Source organism: Moschus berezovskii, chromosome 15 (genome assembly GCF_049115385.1).
Source record: "Moschus berezovskii isolate FMDL1 chromosome 15, NW_MosBer_1.0, whole genome shotgun sequence".
NCBI lineage: Eukaryota > Metazoa > Chordata > Mammalia > Artiodactyla > Moschidae > Moschus > Moschus berezovskii.
Window position 1 is genome coordinate 19,331,115 of NC_142474.1, and position 24,215 is coordinate 19,355,329.

Here is a 24,215-nt window from a genome sequence, read left to right on the forward strand (position 1 = left end):
CTCTCCCCTCCTGAACCCCAAAGAATGAGCAGAAACTCAGTCAGAGCTGCAACCACGAGGTTTATTCAGGGTGGAGCAGGGCTTGGGGTGGCGAGGCTGCAGCAGGTGTGAATGAAGAGAGGCCAGGATCAGGGTGCGGCAGAGAGCGGGTGTCCCTCTTCAGAGCCCAGGGCTCCAGCGTCACTCCTTGTGCTAAAGGGAGAGGGGTGCCTGAGTGAGCGGCTCCCGGAGCAGAGGGCAGGGAGGCTGCCCCACACCACCCCTCACCTTGGGGCCCAGGGCGTCGCGGGTGCGTGCCCGCAGCTTGTTGGCCTGGGTTTCCGCCATGTCTGCCCGCTCCTCTGCGTCGTCCAGCTCATGTTGGGCCTTTCGGTACTTGGCTAGGTTAGTGCTGGCCTGCTGCTCCTGTGGGCACAGGAAGGCCTGCTCACTCTCTGGTCACCGAGATGGTCAGCTGCCCCAGAAGGGGCCAGGTTCTCCTGGTCCTCCAGTCTGCTTCACCACCGCTGCCCACGGCCCTCCCCACCCCTCCCCAGTCCCCATGGCAGGAAGGAAGGGCATGGAGCCACTCGTTCCAGAGGTGCCCAGGTGCCAGACATGCCTGGAAGGGGAAAGCAGAGGGGTCCCCTCAGAGACAGAGCTAGGTCTTATGTCTTGCTGGAGCTGTTAGAAACTTGTCTCTCTTCCCACTGGGCAGTGGGGTCACTATCCCAGCCAACACACAAAGCCACCACGAGGGAAATCACAGCCCAGAGATGAACAGACCTGTCCATTGCTAGCATCCCCACTGACTGGGGCCAGCTGTAGAAGTGGGGTGACCACCGGCATTCTGACTGGTACTAGACTCCAAAGACCCAGACCCCCGTGCACTCACCGCCTCTTCAAACTGACGTTTGTAGCTCTTGACCTTGCTCTGCAGCTTGTCCACCAGGTCCTGCATGCGAGCCAGGTTCTTCCTGTCCTCCTCGGCCTGGGCAGGCAAAGGGGATTCAGGTCTTGCCTGAAGTAGGCCAGCTCTAGGGCCGCCCCTCGAGCTGGTCCTGGTTACCCACCTGGTACGCGAGCTCCTTGACCCGGCGTTCGTGCTTCCGCACCCCTTTGAGGGCCTCCGCGTGCTTCTTCTGCTCCGCGTCCAGCTCGGCCTCCAGCTCCCGCACCTGCAAGCCACCAGCTGGTGGGCCTGGTGCCCCTGGCCTGCCCTCCCCGGGGCTGACCTGCCCGCCAGGGCAGCAGACTGGGAAGCAGGCCGCACACACCTTGGCCTCCAGCTTCTGCACCTGCTTCTTCCCGCCCCGGAGGGCGGCTTGTTCTGCCTCCTCCAGCCGGGCCTGCAGCTCCCGCACCGTCTGCTCCAGAGTCTTCTTCATCCGTTCCAGGTGAGTGCTCGTGTCCTGCTCCTTCTTCAGCTCCTCTGCCATCATGGCCGCCTGCAGGGGAGGTGGTGGTGGTCTGGTCAGGAGGTGACGGTCCCTTTGGACTCTTCTCTGGCACCCCCAGCCCCGGGCCAGGCTCACATCAGTGATGGCCTTTTTGGCCTTCTCCTCGGCTTCCCGCCTTTCCTGGGCGGCCTCCTCCACCTCCCCACTCAGCTGGGCCAAATCCACCTCCAGCTTCTTTTTCTGGTTCAGGAGACCTGTGTTCTGCAGGGAAGCAGAGCTTTAGAGTCGGGCCTTGCAGGCCCCCGCCCCACACAGTCTGGTGACCTCCTCTGTGCCCACCTGTGAATGCAGGAGGTTGAGACGCTCGGTGGCTTCCAGCAGCTCTTGCTCCGCCAGCCGCCGGCTGCGCTCGCCCTGCTCCAGGGCAGCCCGCAGCTCTTCCAGCTCCGCGGCCAGCAGGGCGGCCCGCCGCTCCAGGGCCTGTGCCTGCTCGCGGAGCTCAGCCGCCAGCCTCTGCTCCTCGTCCCGCCCCGCCTGCTCCTCCTTGAGCTGGGCCTGCAGCAGCCGTGTGGCGGCCTGCGCCTCTGTGGCCTGGCGGGTGGCGTGGCCCAGCTGCAGCTCCAGGTCATTGAGGTCGCCCTCCATCTTCTTCTTGAGCCGCAGTGCCTCGTTGCGGGCCCGAGTCTCCGCATCCAGGGAGGCCTGCAGGGACTCCACTGCCCGCTGGTGGTTGCGCCTATGGTCAGGAGGGAGGGAAGGAGGCGTGGTGACCTGCGAGGAGCAGGGGCCCGGGCACCACACCTGCTGACAGACGCAAAAGGAACGCTGGAGATGTAAACCCGTTGCGGACTAAGTGACTGGTTTCTCCCTGGTTCAAGCCCCTCGTGACTGCCTGTTGCCCATCAGAGCAACTTCACAGGCAAGAGTGAGGCTCCAGAGCAGACAGACATGGACTGAACCCTGGCTCTACCTCTACTATATAACCTTGGGCAAGTCCTCTGGCCTCTGCTAGGTTCACCTCTGAACTGTGGACAATAATCCACTCCTCCCCTCAAGAAAGTCCCGGGGAGGGGGGACTAGGTGTCATGCCAGTCCGCGTGCACACTGGGGCTCAGCCAACACTTCCTGCCCTCTGCCCTGAGGCGGTTGGGCTGGCGAGGAGGGCCAGCCCCCCGCACCTCAGGTTAGTACACTCCTCGTCTTTCTCCGCCAGCTTCCGGTCCACCTCAGCCTTGACCTGGGAAAGCTCCAGCTGGATCCGCAGGGTTTTGGTCTCCTCCAGCTCCAGGGCCCCCTGGGGTACAGAGCAAACCATTGAGCCAGGAGGTCCACGAATGTATGTTGAGAGGGGAGGCCAGTGGAGCCAGCGGGTCAGCATCACCCCACCCCTGACCTCGGCCTCCTCCAGCGCTGCCTGGAGCTCGCTCTTCTCCCCTTCCAGCGCCTTCTTGGCTTTTTCCAGCTCCTGGACGCTCTTCCCACTGAGGCCAACCTGGTCTGTGAGGTCACTGATCTCCTCTGCAGAGAGGACAGGGCACTGAGGGGCCACCCCACCACTCATGCTGCAGCCGCATCACTTCAACCCCCCATAATTCCAGGGCGCCCCGCCAGGGCACCCTGCCTGTGTGACTCAGAGGGAACTCCCAGTGACCCCCAGGGCGGCTCTGACCCCGTGGCGGGCCGTACCCTGCAGGTTCTTGTTCTCCCGCCTGAGCGTCTCCAGGGCCTCCAGGGCCTCCTCGTGGCTGTGCCGCAGCCGGAAGAGCTCGGTGCCCAGGCTGCGGGCCTCCCTCTGGGCCCCCTCCAGCTCCCGCTGCATCTCCTCCTCCTGCCGCCGCCGCTCCTCCAGCGCCCGCTCCAAGTGCCGCTGCTTCTTGTCCAGCGCCGCAGCCGCCGAGGTCGCCCGCTCCAGCTCCAGGGTCACGTCCTCTGACTCGGTCTGCAGCCGCAGCTTGGCCTTCTCCAGTGATGAGCACTTGGCGTGAGCGGCCTCAACCCCCTCCTCTGCCTCCTGCAGTCGCAGCGCCAGCTTCTTTCTGGGCCCGGGAGCCGATGGGATGTGGGCGCGTAGCTGAGCCCCGCGTCCTCCCCCACCCTAACCCCCCCCCCGCCGCCCCCCGCCCCAAGGTGGTGCTGGCCAGGCTGGCAGGGCACTCACTTGGCCTCCTCCAGTTCCTCGGTCCTCTGGATGGCATCTGCCTCATACTTGCTCCTCCACTGGGCCACCTCAGCGTTGGCCTTGGACAGCAGCCTCTGCAGCTCGGCCTGGGCCTCGGCCTCCTCCTCGTGCTGCTCCCGCAGGAGATCACAGTCATGCCGCAGAGCCTGCACGGCGTGAGCCAGGGCGCTCTTGGCCTGCAGAGAGCCCGGTGACCTCAGCGTGGGGCCGGCCTGTGGCCCTGTGCCCCCGCCCCCTCCATTCTGTGGCTGCCCACAGCCGGCCCACCTTGCTCTCTTCCTCCAGCTGCCGCCGCAGTTCCTCCAGGCTCTGGGTGGCCAAGGCCTTCCCGCGGCTCAGCTGGCTAATCAGAGACTCCTTCTCCTCCAGCAGGCGGCTCAGCTCCCCTGCAGGCCAAAGGGGAGCCAGCAGGTCAGGTGAAGGCAGGTGGGCAGCCCGGAGGCCCTGCCGTGGCCCGGCTGAGCCCCGCGCCTCACCACTCTCAGTTTGCAGCCGCCCACGCTGGGTGCTCGCATCTGCCAGCTGCCGCTGTAGCTCCTCCACCTTGATCTTGGCCTCGCTCAGCTGATCCTCATATGCCCGGCACAGCTTCTCTGCACTGGCCTGGAAGCCGGGGTCAGGGATCAGAACAAGTCAGAGACCCACAAGGCAGGATCTAGGGCTGCCAATCAGAGACTGGAGCCTGGAGTCAGCAACTGGAAGGCTAGACGTATGCCCAGGAATCAAAGGGAGAACAGAACCCCAAGTTCAGGGTCAGAGATTCCAGTGCTGGACAATGGCTTAAAACATGGGTGTCAGAAGTGAGCGGGCTGAACCAGTCCTAAGGCCAGTTGGGTCAAGGTGAGGTTAGGCTACCAGAATCTGAAGTCAGCTGGGGACAGCGGTCACAGGTCAGCTGTTAAGATTAGGTGGTACAAAGGTCAGGGGTCAGGGATTCAGGACAAGAACAGTCAGGACAAGTCTGTGTTACTTGCTCAGTCATGTCCGATTCTTTGCGACCCGATGGACTATAGCCCACCAGGCTCCTCTGTCCATGGAATTCTTCAGGCAAGAATACTGGACTGGGTTGCCATTCCCTCCTCCAGGGGAATCTTCCCGACCCAGGGATCAAACCCAGGTCTCCTGCATTGCAGGTAGATTATTTACCATCTGAGCCACCAGGGAAGCCCAAACAGGATAGGGATGAGGTCAGAATTCAGAGGTCAAAGACTGAGAAGTTGGAATTGGACACTGGGTCAAAATCCTCTGGCATCAGGGCACAGAGTTTAGGAGGTAGGGTTTGAGGTCAGAACTGGTGGGGTTTTCGGGCTGGGTGCCAGGTGAATGGGATGGGGATCAGGATCAGGTGCAGGGTCAGCACTAGTGTGGTGTCAGATAGGCAGGGGGTGCTCGGGGCTCAGAGGGTGGGGTCAGCTGCTGCAGTCAGGAGGGGTTCAGTGAGGGCGGGCTGCTTGCCGCGGGTCAGAGGTTGGGGTCAGGAAGGAGGCCGACACCTTGCCGCGGGCCAGGGTCTCCACGTTGGCGCTCAGGTCGTCCACCTCCATGCGGAGCTCGCTCTTCTCCTTTTCCAGCTTCTGCCGCACCCGCTGCAGGCTGTCCACCTGCTCACCCAGCTCGGCCGCGCCATCCGCTTGCTTGCGCCGCAGGGCCGCCACCGTGGCCTCGTGCCGCAGGGCCGCCTCCTCCAGCTCCCGCCGTAGCCGGCCCAGCTCAGCCTCGCGCTTCCGGCAGCCCTCGCGCTGCCCGGCCGACACGCCGCCTGCCTCCTCCAGCCGCTCGCTCAGCTCCTCCAGCTCCCGGGCCGCCTCCGCCCGCTGCTTCTCCACGCGGGCCCGGGCCGCCCGCTCGGCCTCCAGCTCCTCTTCCAGCTCCTCAGCCCGAGCCTGGGGACGGGCAGGCGGCAGGGTCACCTCCGTGGGCCCCCTGACCCGGGTCCTCGCCAGCTCCCGTCCCTCACGCACCTGCAGCTCCTTGATCTTCTTCTGCAGCTGGGCTCCAAGGAGCTGCTCATCCTCCACCCGCAGGTTCAGCTGACTCAGCTCAGAGTCCTTCCTGGAGGAGAGGCCCAGGTCCTAACTGCCGCCAACCTGCCGGGAGCCCCTGGGTACCGCCCCGAGCACACACGCTGTCCTGAGGCACTGTGCCCAGAGTAGCCCTCAAGACCTCCCCGGTGTTCCCTCTCAAGCCCCGGCCCTAGGTGAGCCCCCTTCACTCTATGGTTCAAGCTCCGCTGTGATGCAATACTGACTAGAGTCCTGGGGGCGACGAGAAGCGGCCTGCAGGCTCAGGAGGCTCCCGGGGCCAGGAGGTCGGGGCTGGGCCCTCCCCACACTTACTTCTTGAGCTTCTCCTCCATCTGTTGCTTGTCCTGGGCAGCGTCTGCCACCGACTCCTGCGTCAGCTTCAGGTCCCCCTCGAGCTTGCGTTTGGCCCGCTCTGTGTCCATGCGCAACTTCTTCTCTTGCTCCAGGGAGCACTCCAGCTGCAGGGCACGACAGGGTGGGTGGGTGGGCTCCCCTCTGTCCTGGCCAGCCCGGCCCCTCCATGCAGCCCCCTGCTGTGGCCCCAACTCACGTCTTCCACCTGCTGCTCCAGCCGGACCTTGGCCTTGGCCAGTGCGCTCACACGGTCCTCCTCAGCCTGCAGGTCGCCTAGGGCCTGCTGGTGGGCCTCTTGCAAGGCCTTCTTCTCCTTGGTCAGCCGGACCACAGACTCGTCCAGTGCCGCCATCTCCTCTGTCAGATTCTTCACCTGTGTCGGGGCCAAGGTCACCACGGGCTGCCTCCCCCAACTCTGCCCTGAGCAGCTGCCCCTTCCAGCCAGGGAACCTCAGGCCAGTCAGTACATCCCGAGCCTCAATTTCTTCATCCTTCAGGGATGGTTGTAGCTTCCTCGAGGGATTACTGAGCCCTTCCCCAGTGTCTGGCCAGCACTGAGAGATCAACAGATGCCAGCTCTTTGGGGATTCATGGGTGTTTAAGCAGCTGTTCCCTAGTCCTGGCTTGGGGAGCACCTGTGAGAACCTGAATAAGCAATTCACCCTCCCCCAGAGTCTCACTTTCCCCTGCTGTATAATGGAGTCAGTCCCCCCAGAGTGTGAACCACACAGGCTCTCGGGAGAGTTCAATGAGGGAAGGCACCTGGGGCACATGGAGCTGGTGGATGACGATCACTAGCATCTACTAAGCACCTACTACATGCGAGGCTAGGTGGCGAGTGCTCGCACAGACTAGTTACACACTGAATCCTCACCCGCCCTAGTTAGGGAAGTGCTGCTATTAGCCCCATTTGACAGAGGAGGAAACTGAGGCTCACAGAGAGGAGACCTGCCCAGGGCCTTGCAGGTGCCTGGCCCCACAGGTCTGCCCCACCCCACCCCAGCCCCCACCCACACCTTATTCTCCGTGGCTTGCTTCTCCTTCTCGGCCTTGGCCAGCGTCAGCTCCAGGTCATCAATGTCCTTCTTGAGCTCCGTGCACTCGTCCTCCAGCTTGCGGCGGCGGGCAGCCAGGTCTGCGTTCACTTCCTCCTCGTCCTCCAGCCGCTCACTCAGCTCCTTCACCTTCGCCTCCAGCTGCACCTTGGACTTGATGAGCAAGTGGCAGCGCTCCTCGGCATCCGCCAGGTTTTCCTGCTCCTGGAGGGGGACACAGGAATCAGAGTCAGGACAACCGAGAGACCCCAGGCCAGGTCCTGGACAGAAAGCTCATTTGTCTGTGCCAAGGCCTGACACAGGCTTGGTTGGGTTCTGGGACCAAGGAATGCCATGCCAATGACCTGTTCTTGGCCCTGAAGGCAATCAGGTGTGGTGGGATGAGGACTCAAGTGGAGGGATGGACCGGGGGACAAGAGGGGAACCTTAGGCTGGGGGTGACCCAGAGAAAGGCCCAAACTAGGGCTCAAGGAGAGAAGCCAACGGCCAGGTCCACCCTCACTGAAGTTGGGGTGGGGAGGGCCCTTGAAGGGTTCAGATTCTTGACCATAATGCTGTTTCCTTACCACCTGACTGGATAACCATCTCCTGCTCTAGCGGGTGGGTTTGTGAGCCCAGGCCCATCTGTCTTCCCACCAATGTATCTCCAGAGCTTCTGTGGGGCCTGACACTCAAGGTGTTTGCCGAAGGAAGGAACGGCTCTATGGACTTGAGGGAGGATCTGGACCCTTGATCTCTGCCCTCTGGTTGCCACTATTACCTGCTGCCTGGGTTCCCATGGCCCTTAACCAGAGAAGAGAGCCTGGCACTGTCTCAGGGAAGGAGAGGAGGAGAGAGCTGGGGAGATGGGGCTCCACGGAGGCTTTAGCAAGAAGCCATGGGGGCCCAGGGTGTGGGAGTACTGGGGCACGTGCACAGACTGGGTGGGGAGGTTGGGTACAAGGAGACCGCCTGCAGGTATGAGCCTGTGAGCCTCCAGAATAGCAAGAAGGACCCAGGTAAAGCCTGAGCACCCAGCACATGCCAGGTCGGCCTTGGCTGGGTGGGGGTGGGGGGGTCTGCTTGTGCTATTTCCTCGGAGCAGCCTGGGGTTCCCTGAGGATGCCCAGGGGTAGGGGCAGCAGGTCGCAGAAAGAAAGCCCGCCCCTCCCCCCTCACCGCCTGCAGCTGCAGGGCCAGGTCGTTCTTCTCCTGGGTGACGCTGACGTGCGTCTCCTCCAGCTCCTGGCGCTTGGCCTCGGCGGTGGCCAGGGCCCCCCGCAGTCCCCGCAGCTCTGCCCGCAGGGCCGCCAGCTCCTCCTCAGCCTGTGCCGAGCGGAGCAGCGGCTTCATCTTGAAAAAGAGCTTCATCCATGACCAATTCTTGACAGCATTGAAGGCACGGATGTTCCACTGGATGGTGAACAGGGCATCCCTGGGGAGGGGTGACCACAGGTGGTCAGCAAGTTCACAGCTGCCCCTTCAGAGCAATAACCCCAATGCTCCTGAGTACCTCACCTGGGCCGGACATTGCACTAACAGTGTGTGGTCAATCACATTAACCTTCCCAGTAGCCTCTCAAATAGGTCCTAATCCTCTGTTTTACAGCCTAGGTTGAGGGAGAGGCCCAGGGCATGCAGGTCTGCCTCCAGGGCTGGAGCTCACAAACCCTGAATGGCCTGGTGGCAAGTGTCCTGAAGACAGGACACCAGGGGTGGTTAAGCCACTGACTGTCACATAAGGTCGGACAGCCTGGGCTCCCATCCCAGCCTCCCGCCTCCCTCTGTGAGCCAGCTGGCAGCTCTCTCTCTGCTCAGACACCCCCTCTGGTGAGCAGAGATGGTCGTCTGCCTCTTAGGACTGCCCTGTACTTTACATGTGTGCTCAGTCTATTCCAACTCTTTGTGACCCCATGGACTGTGGCCCACCAGGCTCCTCTGTCCAGGGGATTCTCCAGGCAAGAATACTGGAGTGGGTTGCCATTTCCTTCTCCAGGGGATCTTCCCAATCCAGGGACCAAACCCATGTCTCCTGCATCTCCTGTATTGGCAGGTAGGTTCTTTACCAGAGACACCTGAGAAGTCCATCCTGTACCTTGCTGCTGCTGCTGCTGCTAAGTCACTTCAGTCGTGTCCGACTCTCTGTGACCCCATAGACGGAAGCCCACCAGGCTCCCCCTTCCCTGGGATTCTCCAGGCAAGAACACTGGAGTGGGTTGCCATTTCCTTCTCCAGTGTGTGAAAGTGAAAAGTGAAAGTGAAGTCGCTCAGTCGTGTCCGACCCTTAGCGACCCCACAGACTGCAGCCTACCAGGCTCCTCCATCCATGGGATTTTCTAGGCAAGAATACTGGAGTGGCTTGCCATTGCCTTCTCCGATCCTGTACCTTAACCAAGATAAATTCAAACAAAATATCTCGCCCAGGGCTTGGCACATAAGACACTTAGAAAACACTAGATCCCCTTATTCCCACTCTGGACCACACTCTGGGATGGCCTGGAATAGAGATGGACTCTCTTTCCCCACCTTCTGAGGGCAGGAAGTGGCAGGTAGCGGGGTGCTGAGGGGCACAGGGCAGAGCCTTGCCCCTTCGGGGACAACCAGCCATACGCAAAACCTGACCCACACGACAGTACGACCAGGTTCAGGAAGCCTAGAGGTTCTGTGAGCTGGGGGACAGTGGCTACCCCGACCCTTTGTCCCACACCCCTGCCCCCACCCACCTGCCTCCAAGTAGGCGCTGGTATTCCAGGCGCATCAGGCGGCCCCGGCTCCGCGCCTGCAGCAGCGTCAGGACCTTGGCCAGACGCTGGTCGCGAAGCTCCTCCAAGACGCCTAGGAGCCCAGCCTTGAAGAACACCTGGGGTGGGCGCGGTAGGTATAACCCTCAATCGTCTGCATGACCCTCTACAGAGTGCCTGCCCACACCGGGTCAGGACCCCAACTCCCTTGTGCCCCGACCTTGGTGTGGCCAAACTGGTACTGGGTGTGGTCGATGTCCAGAGAGCCCAGCAGCTTCTCTGTAGCCTTCCTGCTGTCCATGAAGGTGTCGTCTGGGATGGCGCTGGGGTTCAGGATGCGGTACCTGAGGGGGTAGGGAAGGGTTGGTGAGGAGGGTGCTGGGCGGGGAGCAGAGGACTGGAGAGGCTGGCCTCTTGGAGGCTTGTTCAGGCTCCACTGAATAAGCTGGCGGGTGACACTTGACAGCCTCGTGATACTGGGGGAGTGGGCATACTCTGCTTTAAAAGCTCAGGTAATATTTAAACAGCTTCAGTACTTCTTTAAGAGGCGGCAGTATTTACAGAAGGCCTATGGCACTGTTATAATTTTTAATAATTTATCAGTTTTTTGAGAAGGCAATAAAAAAGAAAAGAAGGTGATGTGTTACAGTGTATCACAAACTGAAGAAACATTGGGAGAGAATTGTGATCAGCAAGAGCAAGGGTTCCGGCATGCCCACTTCTGAAGGGACACTCCTGCACGTGTGTACAGGGCCGTGTTGATCAGGTTGCAGTGACCACACTGTGAAGGCAAAACCCTGGAAACACAAAAGGCCCGTCACTAAGGGACTGATTAACAAAGCCCAGGTCACTAGATTACAGACTACTTCACTCCATAACAAAATGGATGATGCTACTTGTCATGACATTTATCCAGAGTCATAGAGGGCACAATACGAGAGTGGGCTGTGATGGTGACGACAGACATTGAGTGATTATGATGCCACGGCAACAGATGCCCCCTCTGGTGGGGTCCACTGGTAATGGGGGAGGCTGTGCGTGTGCGGGCCGCGGGCCTGTGGGGACTTTCTGTACCTTCCCCTCGGTTCTGCTGCAAACCTTAAACTGCTGTAAAAAAAAAGTCTTAATTTTTTTAAAAAGGGTGATGATGCAGGCCTATGTCTCTTAGTAAGGAACAATCCCCAAGACATATGGTTACAGGGAAAAAACAGAGAATACATGTGTGTGTGTTCTCATAGGTGCGTGCTCACGTGTGTGTGTGCTCATGCATGTGTGTGCTCACCTTTGTGTGTGATCATGTGTGTGTGTGCACCCATGTGCAAAGTATTTCTACAGACACACATGTATAATGGTCAGCGTGGATGGCCCCAATTACTTCTGAAGGGGGAGGGCCCCATCCATGGACAATTGCAGCCAGACAAAAGTCAAACCTATAAAGGGAAGGCAGAGAGGCTACAGTGCTGGCCGAGTGCGCGTTGCCAGGCATTATATAAAGTCTAGTCCACATGAACCTCATTCAACTCCCAAATCCACACCTGGCTCTGCCTGCCCGACTTCCCTCCTGGGCTTCCTGCCGGAGACATTTCAAATCTGACATGTTCCAAGGAGAGTTCAATCCACTGTCTACCTACCTCCCGCCGCCAGAAGTTTAAAAATCTATCTTGGTTTCTTAGTAAATCTACCACCAACTCCCCAGTTGACAGGCCAAACACCTGGAAGTCACCCCTGTCTTTTTCATTCTCTTTCCGCTTCCAGTTCAAGAGCAAACCCTGCTGGCTGAACCTGCAATATTTACCCAGAGCCTGTTCACTTCTCCCAAACCCACTCCCTCAGGTCTCACCGACTAGCATTTCACACTGGCATGCCCCCCAGCCCCGTCCCCAACCCTCCTGCATCCTCCTCGATGCCCTTCCCACCCCCACCCAGCCTTCTGCCTCCACCTGGGAGGGATGTAAGAGGGAAGGTGGCTGGGGGGGCAGCTGGGGAGGAGCCAGGACTGGGGCCGGGAGACACCTACCGCTGCCGGAAGTCAGTGTAGAGCAGCCTGTTGGGGAACCCCTGTCGGCAGATCCGGATCCCCTCCAGCACCCCATTGCAGCGCAGCTGGTGCAGCACCAGGAAGGCGTCCATGACCCCTGGGCATGGTGGGGGTTAAAGGAAAAGACTAGTGGTCAGGGGACACACCTTCGTGAATTAGAGGCTGCACAGGGCCTGTGGAGAGGGATGACCCAGCTTCTGGTCCACCCCATCCCCTCCTTCCCGTGTGCCCCCATGGGGAGCCAGCCCCACTGGGGTGACTACCTGGGGTCTTGTTCTCATTGGGGACAATGCAACGGACAAAGTGGGGCTGCGTGGCCCGCAGATTGGTCATCAGCTTGTTGAGGTTCTCCTGGGGGAGGGAGAGGGGAGAAAGCACAAGAGGGCAGAGAAGCAGGATTGGAAGCCGCAGTGGACCAGCCCGCCAAGGATGGACCAGCCCGCTAAGGACTGGGCGCCTCAGTGCTGGGTCTCTGCAGCGCCACCCTTTGACTCTCTTGTGACCCTTGGCCCTCTTCCATTTGACCAAGCGGGTCCCTCAACCGATTCTCAGCCCTCCCACAGGCCCCGTGGCTCCCACCCCATCCCCGCTAAACCCTGCCCAGGCAGCGTGGGGACGGGAAGCAGCACAGACTTGCTGTGATGTTCACGTGGAGAGGAGTTAAACATCACTGCAAGTCTTAACGGCCGCCCGCCCCGGGTGCAGGGGACAGAGCAGGGAGCCAGGACCGAGTCGGGGTGGCAGAGTGGGGGTCTGCACGGGGCCTAGATGGGGCCTCACCTTGTGAAGCTGGGACACCGTCTGGAATGATGCTGCCTTCTTACGCTTCTCTTTCACCCCGGACTTGGGGGGCTCGGCTAGGACAGACATGGGGCCAGTCACTCACTGCAGAGAACATCCCTCTGAGGCCCCTGCAGACTTGCACCACTTGGTACTCACTAGAGCAGGAGCCAGCGTAGTTCTCGTAGAGAGTAGCCAAGAGCTTGTTCTGCGACTTCTGGAAGATGGGGACCACCGTCTCATTCAGTGGATCCTTGTTTTTCTCCAGCCAGCCCACGATGCTGTAAGGCACCTGCCAGAGACCAGACAGGTGCTGACCCAAGGGGCGGGGAGCCCCAGGAAGGGAGGAGAGAGGTCAAGAGCTGGGGTTTCACAGGCACTTACCACGCCTGCATAGTGGACCACCTCAAAGTGGGCCTGGTACTTGCGCTTCTTGTCAGGCCGTGGCTGCTGGAAATTGGGTGACTTCCCCGCGTGGTTATCATAGAGCTTGGCCCGGAAGCTGGCATCTGAGGCCTTGGGGAACATGCACTCCTCCTCCAGGATGGACAGGATGCCCAGCGGCTGGGGACAGGGCGCAAGCATGAAGGGTCTCCATCAAGCAGTCCATACAGGCTGGGCTGGACCCCCACTTCCTGGAGCCCCTCTCTCTGGGACTTTCCCCAGACCCCCCAACCTCAGCCACCATCTGCCCAGAGGGAGGCAGAATGGATCTGCACCCAGGAGCCCTGTCTTCTAAGAAAGAAAGTTTGTGGCTTGGCTTTCAACCCACTTCTGACCAATTCGCAGCTCTGAGTTGTTCTCTTTGCTTATAAGAAGTGTGCAAATTCAAACCAGCACCCCTGCACCCACACACCCCTGACATCTGCAGTCTCACAGTCTCCCAAAGGGTGCAGTCAAAAAATACAGCTGATGTCAAACTCTGGCTTCCTCATTTAGTGGTTAAGGGGCGCTTAGACCTCTCTAAGCCTCAGTTTCCTAACCTGCAAAATGGGGACACGAATACTTTCGTTGCTGCCATAACAGCAAAGAATTGTTGACCATCTGAATGTGCATAGGTAGGAGATGACAGAAATGCGTGGACGTCATCTGCTGTGTGAACCACTGTGCCTTCTTCGGCAGAGCACCATGCCCAGAGTACACTTTCAGAGAAAAGGTAGGATGAGAAGTGAGTCTGTGTCCACTAGAGAAAAGAGATGCTGAGGATAAAGGATGGATGGAGAGGACGCTCATTGTGGTAGGATTGGGGGAAATATTTTTTCCCCTTTATTTCTGATTTTTCCATTTTTCTTTGATTTTTCTTTACTTCTAGTCTTTGTACCATAGGCAAATATGTGTAATGTTTTATAAACAAATAAACAAACACACCCTACCCTGCCCTGTAGTTCTGGACAGTTTTGAGGGTCCAATGAAACTGTGGCTGCAATAGGGCTTATTTTCAGCAGTGCAACAGGGATGCATGCTCACACACACACCCTGCTCACCAACACACGATTGCACTCAATCTCCAACACACCTAGTCACACGCCCGCACACATTTACGTTCATATACACATCACACACACATGCTCACAGCCATGCTCATATACACACACTCACTTCAAGGCACACACACATGCATGCCTGCACATGCTCGTTCACACACAAGCACACAGGCACTCCCTTCCCAGAGTGACCTGGCCCCAGGCCACACCTTCTCGATGAGGTCGATGCAGGGCTGCAGGTCCAGGCCGAAGTCGATGAAGACCCAGTCAATGCCCTCCCGCTTGTACTCCTCCTGCTCCAGCACGAACATGTGCTGGTTGAAGAACTGCTGCAGCTTCTCGTTGGTGAAGTTGATACACAGCTGTTCGAAGCTGTTAAACTGTAGAGGGCAGCACCCGGCTCAGCCGGCCTCCTTGTAGATGGGGACATGGAGGCCCACAGAGAACAGGGATGTGCGGGACTTCACCCCGCCTCCAGGCAGACCCCCAGGGCTCCTGCCCCCACCCCCATGGTCCTCCACCCCAGAGAGAACAGAGCCTGGGGGCACGGGCCTGCCCGCACCTCAAAGATCTCAAAACCCGCAATGTCCAGGACGCCGATGAAGAACTGACGGGGCAGCTTGGTGTCCAGCGTCTGGTTGATCCGAGACACCAGCCATCGGAACAGCCGGTCGTAAGTGGCCTTGGCCAGAGCCCCCACAGCAAACACCACCTGGAGTTGTGGGGAGGATGGGCTGGGACCCGGCAAGAAGCAGACCCTGCCCCGGTCATCCCAGGGTGGGCCCCGGCCTGTCAGCAGCTCACCTGCTCCACACTCTGCCCCTTGGTCACGTACTCATTCCCCACACGCACTCGGGGATGCAGAAGGCCTTTGAGGAGGTCCCCGCTGCTGACCCCCATCAGGTAGGCAGCCTTGTCAGCACCTGGCAGGACACGCAGGTGAGATGAGGAGGAGGCCAAGAACACAGGTTCTGGGGGCTCTACTGGTCTCAACTCAGGGTTAGGAGAGGGAGGTTGGGAGAGTTCAAGTTCAGGGTCAGCAAACTGTACAGCTCAGAAGGGTGAGGGGCTGGAATTGAGAAGTCACGGTTTATAGTCAGGGCCAGACTGAGGTCAAAGGTTGTGGACAAGGCTCAGGGATAACAGTCATGGACTGGAGGTTGGGATCAGGGTCAAGAGAATGACCAGGTGAGGTCAGGGTCAGGGCGCCTCACTCTCAGTGCCGTCGGCCTCAGCCTGCTCCTCCCGCTGCTTCTGCTTGAATTTCATGTTGCCAAAGTGCAGGAGGGCCCCCACGATCTTATAGCAGGCACACTTCTCCTCCACGCTGAAGCCCAGGATGTCCATGGCGTGCTGTAGAGGAGGGGAAGACTCAGAGAACTCTGGGCTCCTCAGGGTCCAGCAGAGCCAAGGGACCTGCTCCCCTCGCACCAGACGTACGTCAGTGGCCATGAGCTCCTCCCCGTCATCCATGTTGTCCACGGTGATGACGCCCTGGCTGCAGAAGTGGTAGTCGTAGGGGTTCATAGACAGGAGCAGCATGTCTGGGGGACACGGGGCCGAAAAGGGGGTTGGCTGGGTTCACCAGCTCTCCTCCGTTCCCTGACTTGAGCGTGGTGGGTCCTGGGGGCTCTCCCGGCAGGAGACTCCAGGGCCCTCTCTAGATTTTGTACCTGGAGTTTCTCTCCTCCACTCCAATGCCCAAGGCTTCTCTTTCTTTATGAGTCTGGGGAAAGAGCCACGGTGCCTACCTCTCACTCACCTTTTGACCCTTGCTCACGGCCACCCCTCTGGCCCAGACCCTGTGCTGGGTGCTCGGGTACAGGGAGGATCAGATTCTGCCCTCAAGGGGCTTGCAAGAGAGGTGAGCCAGGCCCAGATGGAGCCCGTGCTCCCCGTTTGGTGCTGGGGGACCCTCTCTAGTCTCAGGACAGCAGGAGAGACAACCTGGCCAGGGCAGTGGTGCTGAGGGGCCTGTTCCCCAGAGCGAGGAGGAGAGCGCTTGGCAGGAACCAGAAATCACAGGAAGCGGGTGGGTGGACAGAAGGAGTGCTGGGTCTCTAGGGAAGAAGGGATGTCACAGACCCCAGAACAGCAGGGAACAGGCAGCCCAGGGCCTGGTCTGAGGGGGCCTGGGACAGGGCTGGGTAGCCCCACTGCCACCCAGATCTGCGGGCTCTGACTCCCACCCCATCAGGCTACTGGCCCTCACCCTGCAGCTCTGGTTTCTTCCCCGAAAGGATCTGGTAGTAGACGTGGTAGCCTCGCTCACCGGGCAGCTGGAAAATCACCCGTGACTTCTCCAGGAGATCTGGGGGAAAGGGAGGAGCTGGCCTACTGCCCCAAGTGGGTCACCCCACTAGGGCTGAGGAGCAGTGGGGAGGGGCCGGCCGGGTAGAGCCCCAAGGACTTGATGAAAGTTGCTCAATCTGAGTCGGAAGGTGCAGGCCTGGGTCTCTCCCATCCTCCTCCTTCCCCACCCTCTCCTGAACTCACAGCTGTCAATATCCGCAGATGCCAGCTTCCCAGAGGGACCAAAGTGAATGCGGATGAACTTGCCCTGTGGGCAGAAGAGCAGTCTCAGTCGGGGGCCCAGGCAGTGCTGCTCCATCCACCTAGGACTCCCAGACCTTGTGTCTCCCCGCCTCCCCACTCTCCTGCCCCAACCCCAGCCAGTCTCCCACCGCAGCCACTCACAAAGCGGGATGAGTTGTCATTGCGCAGGGTCTTGGCATTGCCGAAAGCCTCCATGGCAGGGTTAGCCTCGATGATCTGATCCTCGAGGGTGCCCTGGTGGCAGGATGAGGGGTCTCTCACCCCATGGTCCTGGGTCTTAGCCCATCCCAGACCACCTCTGCTTGGGAAGGGGAAGGGGAGGGAGGGTCCCCAGGACTTCATAATTATTGCCTGCCCCACTCATACCAGCCCCATACCTACCCCAGTCTTCGTGGCCAGAAATTGCTGGGAGGAGAAGGAAGACAAAGTTAGAGGGTGTGAGGTCTCACCAGGCGGGAGTGTGGCATTGGGGGAGTGGGGTGGGTTAGCAGGACAGTGAACGTTAGTCACCCAAATGTCACCCCACTCCCTATGCCTGACCCTCCAGGGGCTGTTAGATGGACGAATGCAAGAAATGGAGCAGGGAGGGCTCTAGTAAGGGAGGGGCTTGAGGCAGGAGCTGCGTCTGGTGTCCCCTACCCACAGCACCCCAAAGCTCTGTCTCTGGCCTCTTCCATATCCCTTCATTTCCCACACCCGCAGAATTGACCCTGTTCCAAGCTCCTGAGGTTCCTGACTACAATCTACTCCCCTTTAGAGCCCAACTCAAAAGCCCCATCCTCTAGGAAGTCTTCCCTGATTCTCTGAGGCTGGAAGAGACTCTTCCTGCCCAAACCTTCTGACTCTTCACCTCCCTCTGTGATGGCCCTTCTTCATACTTCTTCTATTATGACTGGGTGCATTTTCACTGTACAACTGTATATCCAGTATTATTCAAAATAGCCCCACCAGGTGCATATTATTAGCCCTAATTTGCAAATGAGGAAACTAAGACTCAGAGCTGGAAAGTGATCTGCTCAAGATGACACAGTAAGTCAGGGGCAGACACTGATTCCAGGCATCCTGCTTCCCATGACACCCAAAGCCACCTGTCTCTCATCTAGAGGAACTTGCTGAACCAAAGGACCCCGCCCACGCACTTGCTCTCCTAGCCTCATCTTCCCTCCATCTCCCCTTCTATCTCTTCTCTGCCCTGGATCCCAGCAGCCTGGAAAAAAAAAAAAGAGGAGGAAAGGAAAGAATGTATTCTGGAGTGACAGGTGCCATGCCACCTGTCCCATCCCACGAGACTTTGGTGATTCACTCACCTCCAGGGAGCCCAAGACTTAAAAATCCCCCTGAGCTGTTGCTGGGGAGACAGAGGCAGGAGAGAGATGGCAAGAGCCCTCCCCTGAGCTCTGACCCACACACTCAGCTCCCGGGCTTTTGAACAGGGCTCCTTCTGATAGATGTGGTCAAATTTGGGCCAGAGGGGAGGCAGGTTGATAAGGTTTTTAAGCTACAACACCCATGGCCCCTGTGGGCCAGCCTTTCTCTCTACCTCCCTTGCCTGACAGCTCCCCCAAACCTCAAATCCACGATGCAGGACTCCTTTCTGCCCAGGTGCCCCCTAGCCTCACCCATTCTGGCTACATCCCCGTCAGCTCCCACCCTCCATTCCTGTTCCTGGATCAAGCCCCAACTTCCTGTAGCATCCTCAGAGACATTTTGGCAGTTGGGAAAATGAGGTGGAGGGGAGGGAGGAAAGATACCAAAAAAGGTCAACAGCAAAAACAAAACCAAACAAGAAAAACAACCACCACCACAACAAAAAACCAAAACTGAAATTAAAAAAAAAACAAGAAAATCAAATGGGAAAACAGGAAAAGGCAAAAAGAAAATGGAAAAAAAAAGAACTTTAAATGGAAAAAAAGATAAGAAAAAGAAGAAAGAAAAATGCCCCAGAATAAAAGCAAGGCTCAACAAGACCAGGAGTGAGGGCTGGGTGGGTGGAGGCCTTAGGCTTCGGAAAGAAAAGTCAACCCATTTTGGGGGTGGGTGTGGAGTGCCCAAACATCTCTAAACAGCTGGCCATAGGGCTAGGAAGGAAAACTGCACCTCAAAAACAAAAAACCCCAAAATACTGGCCCCTCATTGTTTCAGAAAATTTCAAAAACCATAAAGAAATCATAGGGTGCAAAACTGCCCCTTAATCTTGACTGTTGAGAAGGCCAAGTGCCCTTGACTCTGGCTGAATCTGCCTTGTTTGATTGACAGCAGGGAACTGGAGCATGAAAACCAAGAAACTGATTATTACTTCTTGGTAAAAGCAGCCTGCCTGGTAAACTTTTAAAATATGAAGGTCGTGCAAATATGAAAGGGAAAAATTACACGAAATGTTGAGGACTAGCAATGTGGTCCCGCCCCTCTGCGTTACAGGTGGGAACAGTGAGGCAAGCCTGGAACTGCATCACGTGACAAAGAATGGTCGCAGCCTCTCTGGTCAAGCCTTGCTCGGGCCAGAGTCTGCCACCAGGGTGGGAGGCTCAGGCAGGGCTAGAGGCTCTGGGGAATCAACTTTTAAAAAAAGAAGAAGAAGAAAAGGAGAAAAAAAAGAAAAGAAAAACATTGAGAAGCAGCAGGGAGCAATGCCCGCGTGGGCAAGTCTTACGGCCTTCTTGCCCGGCCCGTCTCCTAGGGCAGCGACGATGGCAAAGTACTGAATGACCCGCTTGGTGTTAACGGTCTTACCGGCCCCCGATTCTCCCCTTGGACGACACAAACATGAGTCACAAATGTCCATCTGGCTACTCTAATTCCTCCCACTGCCCAGCACCCTACTCCTCCAGCAGGGTGCCTCTGCCCTCCCCACACCCAGCTCCCAACTCAGGAGCCCCCCAATCCAAAACTCCTCAGAGATGGGTCAACTTCCAGAGGTGTTGAATTGTTCACAAAACAAACCAGCACAGATCATCCCAGTGAGATGAGAAAACACATGATGCCACTGTTTACTGAGCGCTAACTTACTGCCAGGCCCTGAGCCAAGTGCTTCCCCTGAACTGGTTCATTGAAGTCTCAGAAATCCTGTAAGGCAGGCACCATCATCACCCTCTTTTGATAGATAAGGGGATACAGCTCAGAGAAGTCATGTAGCTGTTTCTGCTTCGTGCCAGATGCAAACATTCACCGGCTGACTTCTATAGCTCTGCAGTAGGTAAGTAGGACTGTCCTGTTTTTACTGATGAGATTCAGAGGACCAAGGGCACCAGCAGGAAGTGGACCCATGAGAACTTGAATCCAGGTCTTTCTGGTTTCAAAGGCCTTACTCTTAACCAGCAGGCTGCACACTCACACACACACACACTTATGCACAACCATGTCCATATTGGCTTGACTGGACCTAAACTTGGTGTGTAAGAAATTCTACCACTTTCCCAAGGAGGCAAACAAAGGGTTATAAATAAGATTCAGAAATAAGAAGCTGGTAATAAAGAGGAAAGGCTTCCTTGGGGGTTCAGTGGTAAAGAAGACTCCTGCAATGCAAGAGATATGGGTTCAATCCCTGGGTCAGGAACATCTCCTGCAGGAGGAAATGGCAACCCACTCTAAAGTTCTTGCCTGGGAAATCCCATGGACTGAGGAATGCGGTGGGCTACCGTCCATGGGGTTGCAGAGTCAGACGTGACCAAGCGGCTAAACCATAACAACAATAAAGAGGAACGGGAAGGGGATCTCCTCCCCCCTCCTTGAGCCAGAATCAGAACCCCCAAAAGATCAAGGTGAGAGAAATTCCAGGCCCTAGGAACAGGGGGATATGAGGGCTGGTGATCAGTCTGGCATCCCTTTTCTACTTATCTGCTCAGAACAGGGGCAGAGAAGACACTACAATTTAGCTTCACCTGGGACACTGGCTCTAGGTGGTAAAACCCCTGCCCTTAGCACTTTGTATTCAATTATTCAATCTCAGGAAATGATTTTAGTTCCACTCCCTCCCTGCCAGATGGCCAGCATTTCCCACCCCATCCCCAGAGCCCCACACTCACGTGATCAGCATGGACTGGTTCTCTCGGTCTGGAAGAAAGGGGAGGAGACAGAGAAGTTAACCAAAGTGAGGGACCAGCCACAGGTGGAATACCTGGGGTATCCTTGGCGCTGGGACAGCCCCTCCGCCACCCAGGGCCAGAAATGGGAAGGACCAGGTGGGAACCTTCAGACTGCAGGCCAGCTCCCACTTGAGACAGAACGACTATGCTTCAGTGTCCAGCGGGATCGAAAAGAGGACAGTGCAAGTGGAGGGAAGGGGAGCCGGGAGCCGGGGAAGGGGTCTCAGGAGGGAGAGAGGACTCAGGAGGGGGAAAGGAGCCAAAGCAGCCCTTACTGCGCAGCATGTCATTGTAGGCGTTATCCGCTACCGCGTATATGTGGGGCGGGGCCTCCGAGCGGCGCTTTCCCTTGTAAGCGGCTACCACGGAGGCTGTATAGACCGGGAGCCATTTGTAGGGGTTGATGGTGACACAGAAGAGGCCCGAGTATGTCTGGGGAGAGAGAGTATAGATGGGTTATTGGAGGCCAAGTTCCCATCCTCAAGCTCTAGCCCTCACAAAACTATGATCTTTGCAAAAATTCCCCAAAGGAGCTGCCTAAGGTGCGACGCCACACCTCTGTGGCCGCCCTGGCCCCGCCCTTGCCCTCACTCCCGCCCTCAGCCCGTGGCCCCACCTCCACAGCCCATTCATTGCCCAGCGACTCTGCGGCTGCCGCTCCGCCCCTACAATCCCGTAGCCAAACCTCCAGCCCCACCTCCAGCTCCGCCCACCAGCCAGTGGCCCCGCCCCCTCAGCCCCATGACATCACCCTACCCTACCTCTAGCTCTGCTCCCCAACCGCACACAGCCCCGCCCCCTCCCCACGGTCCCGACCCCGCCGAGCGTGGCTCTCGCTCTAGCCCCGCCCCTGGTGCTACGGCCCCGCCCCCACACGCATGGCCCCATCCCACCCGTGGCCCCTTCTCGGTCCCGGGCTCACATAGATCATCCAGCGAGCATAACGCTGGCGCAGATTGTGCAGCACGGATGCCTCGTTGAGGTGCGTCATCATGGCCATGTCCTCCAGCAAGTCGAAGCGGGGCGGGTTCATGGGCTGCAGCTCAGCCTCGCGAACCGTCAGCACCTGCCAGGAAGGCCATATCGTCGGGGCAGGAACCAAGTGACCTCAGCCTCTCACCCCTGTACGCCCCCAGACCCCCTTTCATCCAGAGCATGCCTTCCAGGAGCTACACCTCGGGGAGGCAGAGGAGCTAATTCCAGGAAAAGGGGGGAGCCAAACCTTCTGGTCTTTGGTCTCCACGTTGACTCTGCCCCCAGTGGCTTCCGACTTGACCTCAGCCTCCACGTAAGCATCCTGTTCATCAGGTACCCAGACCCGCTTCTTCCCTGGGTTTCCGGGAGAGCATTGGGGCTTTGAAAGAGGCTGATGCACATCCAGGGGTTGGGAGCCCAACTGGGTTCCCCTGTCGTGTCCCTAGAGCTGTGTGCCTCCCAGGAGCCCCTCTATCAGGACACAGGAGTACCCAGGAAAGATCCCTCCAGACCCTGTTTCCTGGAAAGGCAGCACTGGGAGGTTTCCCTAGAGATTTCCTCAAAGGATCCCCTGACTGAAGTAAGGGTCCCCCACAGCCGTAGATTACACACTTTGGTTCAGATTCACGCTTCTCTTGTATTTGCCCTGCGACCTGTAGAAAATCCCTCATTCTCTCTGGGCCTGTCCCTCAAAGGCAAAACATTGTGAGCATCTCCTTAGTTCTTCTCTGGAGCAACCCTCAGTATCAGGCACTTAATATTAGTGGGTTCTGTCTCCCCTATTTCACCCAAGACTCAAGCCCTGCGTCTTGTAAGTCTGTCTTATGCTCCTTCCTGCCTGGGCAGCTGGTTCCAGAGCTCCAGGGAGCCCGTATTTCATGGTAGTTAAAGGCATCATGACAGTTAATGACTCAGGTATCCTGTCACCTACTAGCCAAGTACCTTAAGACCAACTACATAACTTGCAGGCTCCGGTGTTAAAATGCAAGTCCTCTTGTTAAGAAATCATTTAAAATTTCAAGATGGTGATAGCAAAGAGTTAAAGACCCCCAGTGCAGCTGCAGAAGTCGCACACCCACGAAGCTGGCCCTGGCCCTGGTCACCACCTCCCCAGGTTGTTGCAATGTGCATGGAAAGTCATCTGCTCTGGGCCTGGCGCACAATAAGTGCTTGATACACATTGCCTATTATTATTGTCCTATGAGCAAACCAGGTCATAAATAGTTGCCTTTATTCCTGTCCCTAATAAACAGAGGGTTTGGCTCTAGGGAAACACTAAAAATAACTCCAGCACAGGTTTTATGGACACGTGGAGGCAGCCTGCACACGTATCAGTCACTCTCATCTCAGAAGGCTCAGGCTCTGAGACAGACTGCAGTCACAGGAGGCAGGTGATACTGTCCCATTTCACAGAGGAGCAAACCAAGGCTTGCTCATAGGCACACAAGTGAGGTATATTAGGTCCCTGGGATTTTCTTCTTGGGGCTAAAGCTGTCAGGCCAGAGGGCTCCTTCAGACCCCAGCGGAGTCCCAACCCTCCCCACTCCTATTCTGAGTCCATAAGAGCTTCTCTGTGGCTCTGCCCACCTCTGCCCTCACTTACCATCCCACAGGACAGTGTGCACCTTCATCTGCTCGTGGTAGCCCTGGCGGAGATAGCGAGCAGACTCCCCAAGTTCACTCACATCCATCATGGTAGCGACACTGAGGCGGAGGACGCAGCCGCAGAGATCTTGGAGGTTCGAGGTGGTCCAAGGCAGCAGGCACTGGAAGATGGCATGGAGAGGGGACTGAGGGCAGGGACCCCAAACTAGGGTGTGATCAACCAACCCACAAGACCTCATAGTAGGTGTTTCTTTGGGGTCCCGCCTCAGCCTCCCTGGTGAGCCCCCAACACACGCACGCACCCTCTCAGACACCAGCGCATCCTCTCCCACAGAAATGGAGAGACTTGTGCCAACCCACAAGCACCCTCACCCACCAGCTTGTCTGCCCTCCCTTGGGCTCCCACTCCAGCCCTGATCACCCACCTCGGCACCACGGTGAGGGCTGGGAGCTGGGCTCCCCCTTTTATTGCCGCCGTCAAGGTCAGCGGAGGAGAGCTATGTCAGCAATCTCCACGTGTCACAGCCCCCCCAGCCTGGCCACAGGACACAAAAGGCAAATTCCCTTTTATCTCCACCAGCTCGGCCCCTGGGCTATTTTTACCTCCCATTGTCAAGGGATCACAAAGGCGGAGAGAGACACTCGCTCCACTCAGAGACTGGGAGGTTGAGATTCAGACTGACAGGGGCAGGGACAAGGCAGGAAGAGATCTGGAAAGACTGAGGTGCTGGGGGAGAGAAACCGAGTCTCAGGGAGTCTGATATACCCAGAAAAATGTCCACACGCCCAGGAATGAAGAGCAAGAAAACTCAGAGAGCAGGAACCACAGGATGCACTCTGGGACTATTTGGTCCAGCCTTCTCTGTACATCCAGAAAACTGAGGCCCAGGGAAAGGAAAGCACTGGTCAAGTCTCACCAAAAAACAGTGGCCGAGACCAAGTCAAAAAGAGAAACGGGGACTTCCCTGGGTGGGGAGCGGGGGTC

The 24,215-nt window shown here is 57.9% G+C and overlaps 1 protein-coding gene across 3 annotated transcripts; it reads right to left on the reverse strand.

The window, feature by feature from the left end:
- Positions 1 to 40: 40 nt before the first annotated feature.
- On the reverse strand, positions 41 to 23,431 carry MYH7B (myosin heavy chain 7B). 3 transcript variants are annotated; one of them, XM_055436216.2, is made up of 41 exons: positions 23,229 to 23,431; positions 21,873 to 21,979; positions 21,573 to 21,716; positions 20,926 to 21,082; positions 20,591 to 20,618; positions 19,219 to 19,315; positions 16,950 to 16,973; positions 16,710 to 16,802; positions 16,509 to 16,572; positions 16,225 to 16,323; positions 15,453 to 15,556; positions 15,227 to 15,365; positions 14,817 to 14,935; positions 14,575 to 14,724; positions 14,222 to 14,392; positions 12,913 to 13,092; positions 12,688 to 12,820; positions 12,529 to 12,605; positions 12,012 to 12,099; positions 11,728 to 11,845; positions 9,931 to 10,054; positions 9,693 to 9,829; positions 8,150 to 8,405; positions 6,953 to 7,195; positions 6,133 to 6,309; positions 5,895 to 6,040; positions 5,520 to 5,610; positions 5,052 to 5,441; positions 4,035 to 4,161; positions 3,826 to 3,944; positions 3,538 to 3,734; positions 3,066 to 3,415; positions 2,773 to 2,897; positions 2,558 to 2,673; positions 1,719 to 2,115; positions 1,515 to 1,640; positions 1,257 to 1,427; positions 1,053 to 1,157; positions 875 to 970; positions 268 to 405; positions 41 to 192 (listed from the first exon to the last, which is right to left on the reverse strand). In XM_055436216.2, exons 1-41 carry the CDS (start codon positions 23,317 to 23,319, stop codon positions 181 to 183), a joined length of 5,826 nt encoding a protein of 1,941 aa, XP_055292191.2. In that variant the 5' UTR covers positions 23,320 to 23,431; the 3' UTR covers positions 41 to 180. The 3 variants fall into 3 exon arrangements, with proteins under 3 accessions (XP_055292191.2, XP_055292198.1, XP_055292208.1); XM_055436223.2 differs by lacking the exon at positions 21,873 to 21,979 and having other exon boundaries at positions 23,229 to 23,364; XM_055436233.2 differs by lacking the exons at positions 19,219 to 19,315; positions 21,573 to 21,716; positions 21,873 to 21,979; positions 23,229 to 23,431 and having other exon boundaries at positions 20,926 to 21,009.
- Between the last annotated feature and the right edge of the window lie 784 nt (positions 23,432 to 24,215).

Bases quoted from the DNA above. Each gene is read 5' to 3' on its own strand.
- MYH7B (XM_055436216.2), bottom strand. From the start codon at position 23,319: ATGATGGATGTGAGTGAACTTGGGGAGTCTGCTCGCTATCTCCGCCAG. The intron at 9,830-9,930 runs GTCGGGGCACAA...CGCCCACCCCAG, and splicing joins ACCAGTTTGGCCACACCAAG to GTGTTCTTCAAGGCTGGGCT. The intron at 5,442-5,519 runs GTGCGTGAGGGA...GCCCGTCCCCAG, and splicing joins AGAAGATCAAGGAGCTGCAG to GCTCGGGCTGAGGAGCTGGA.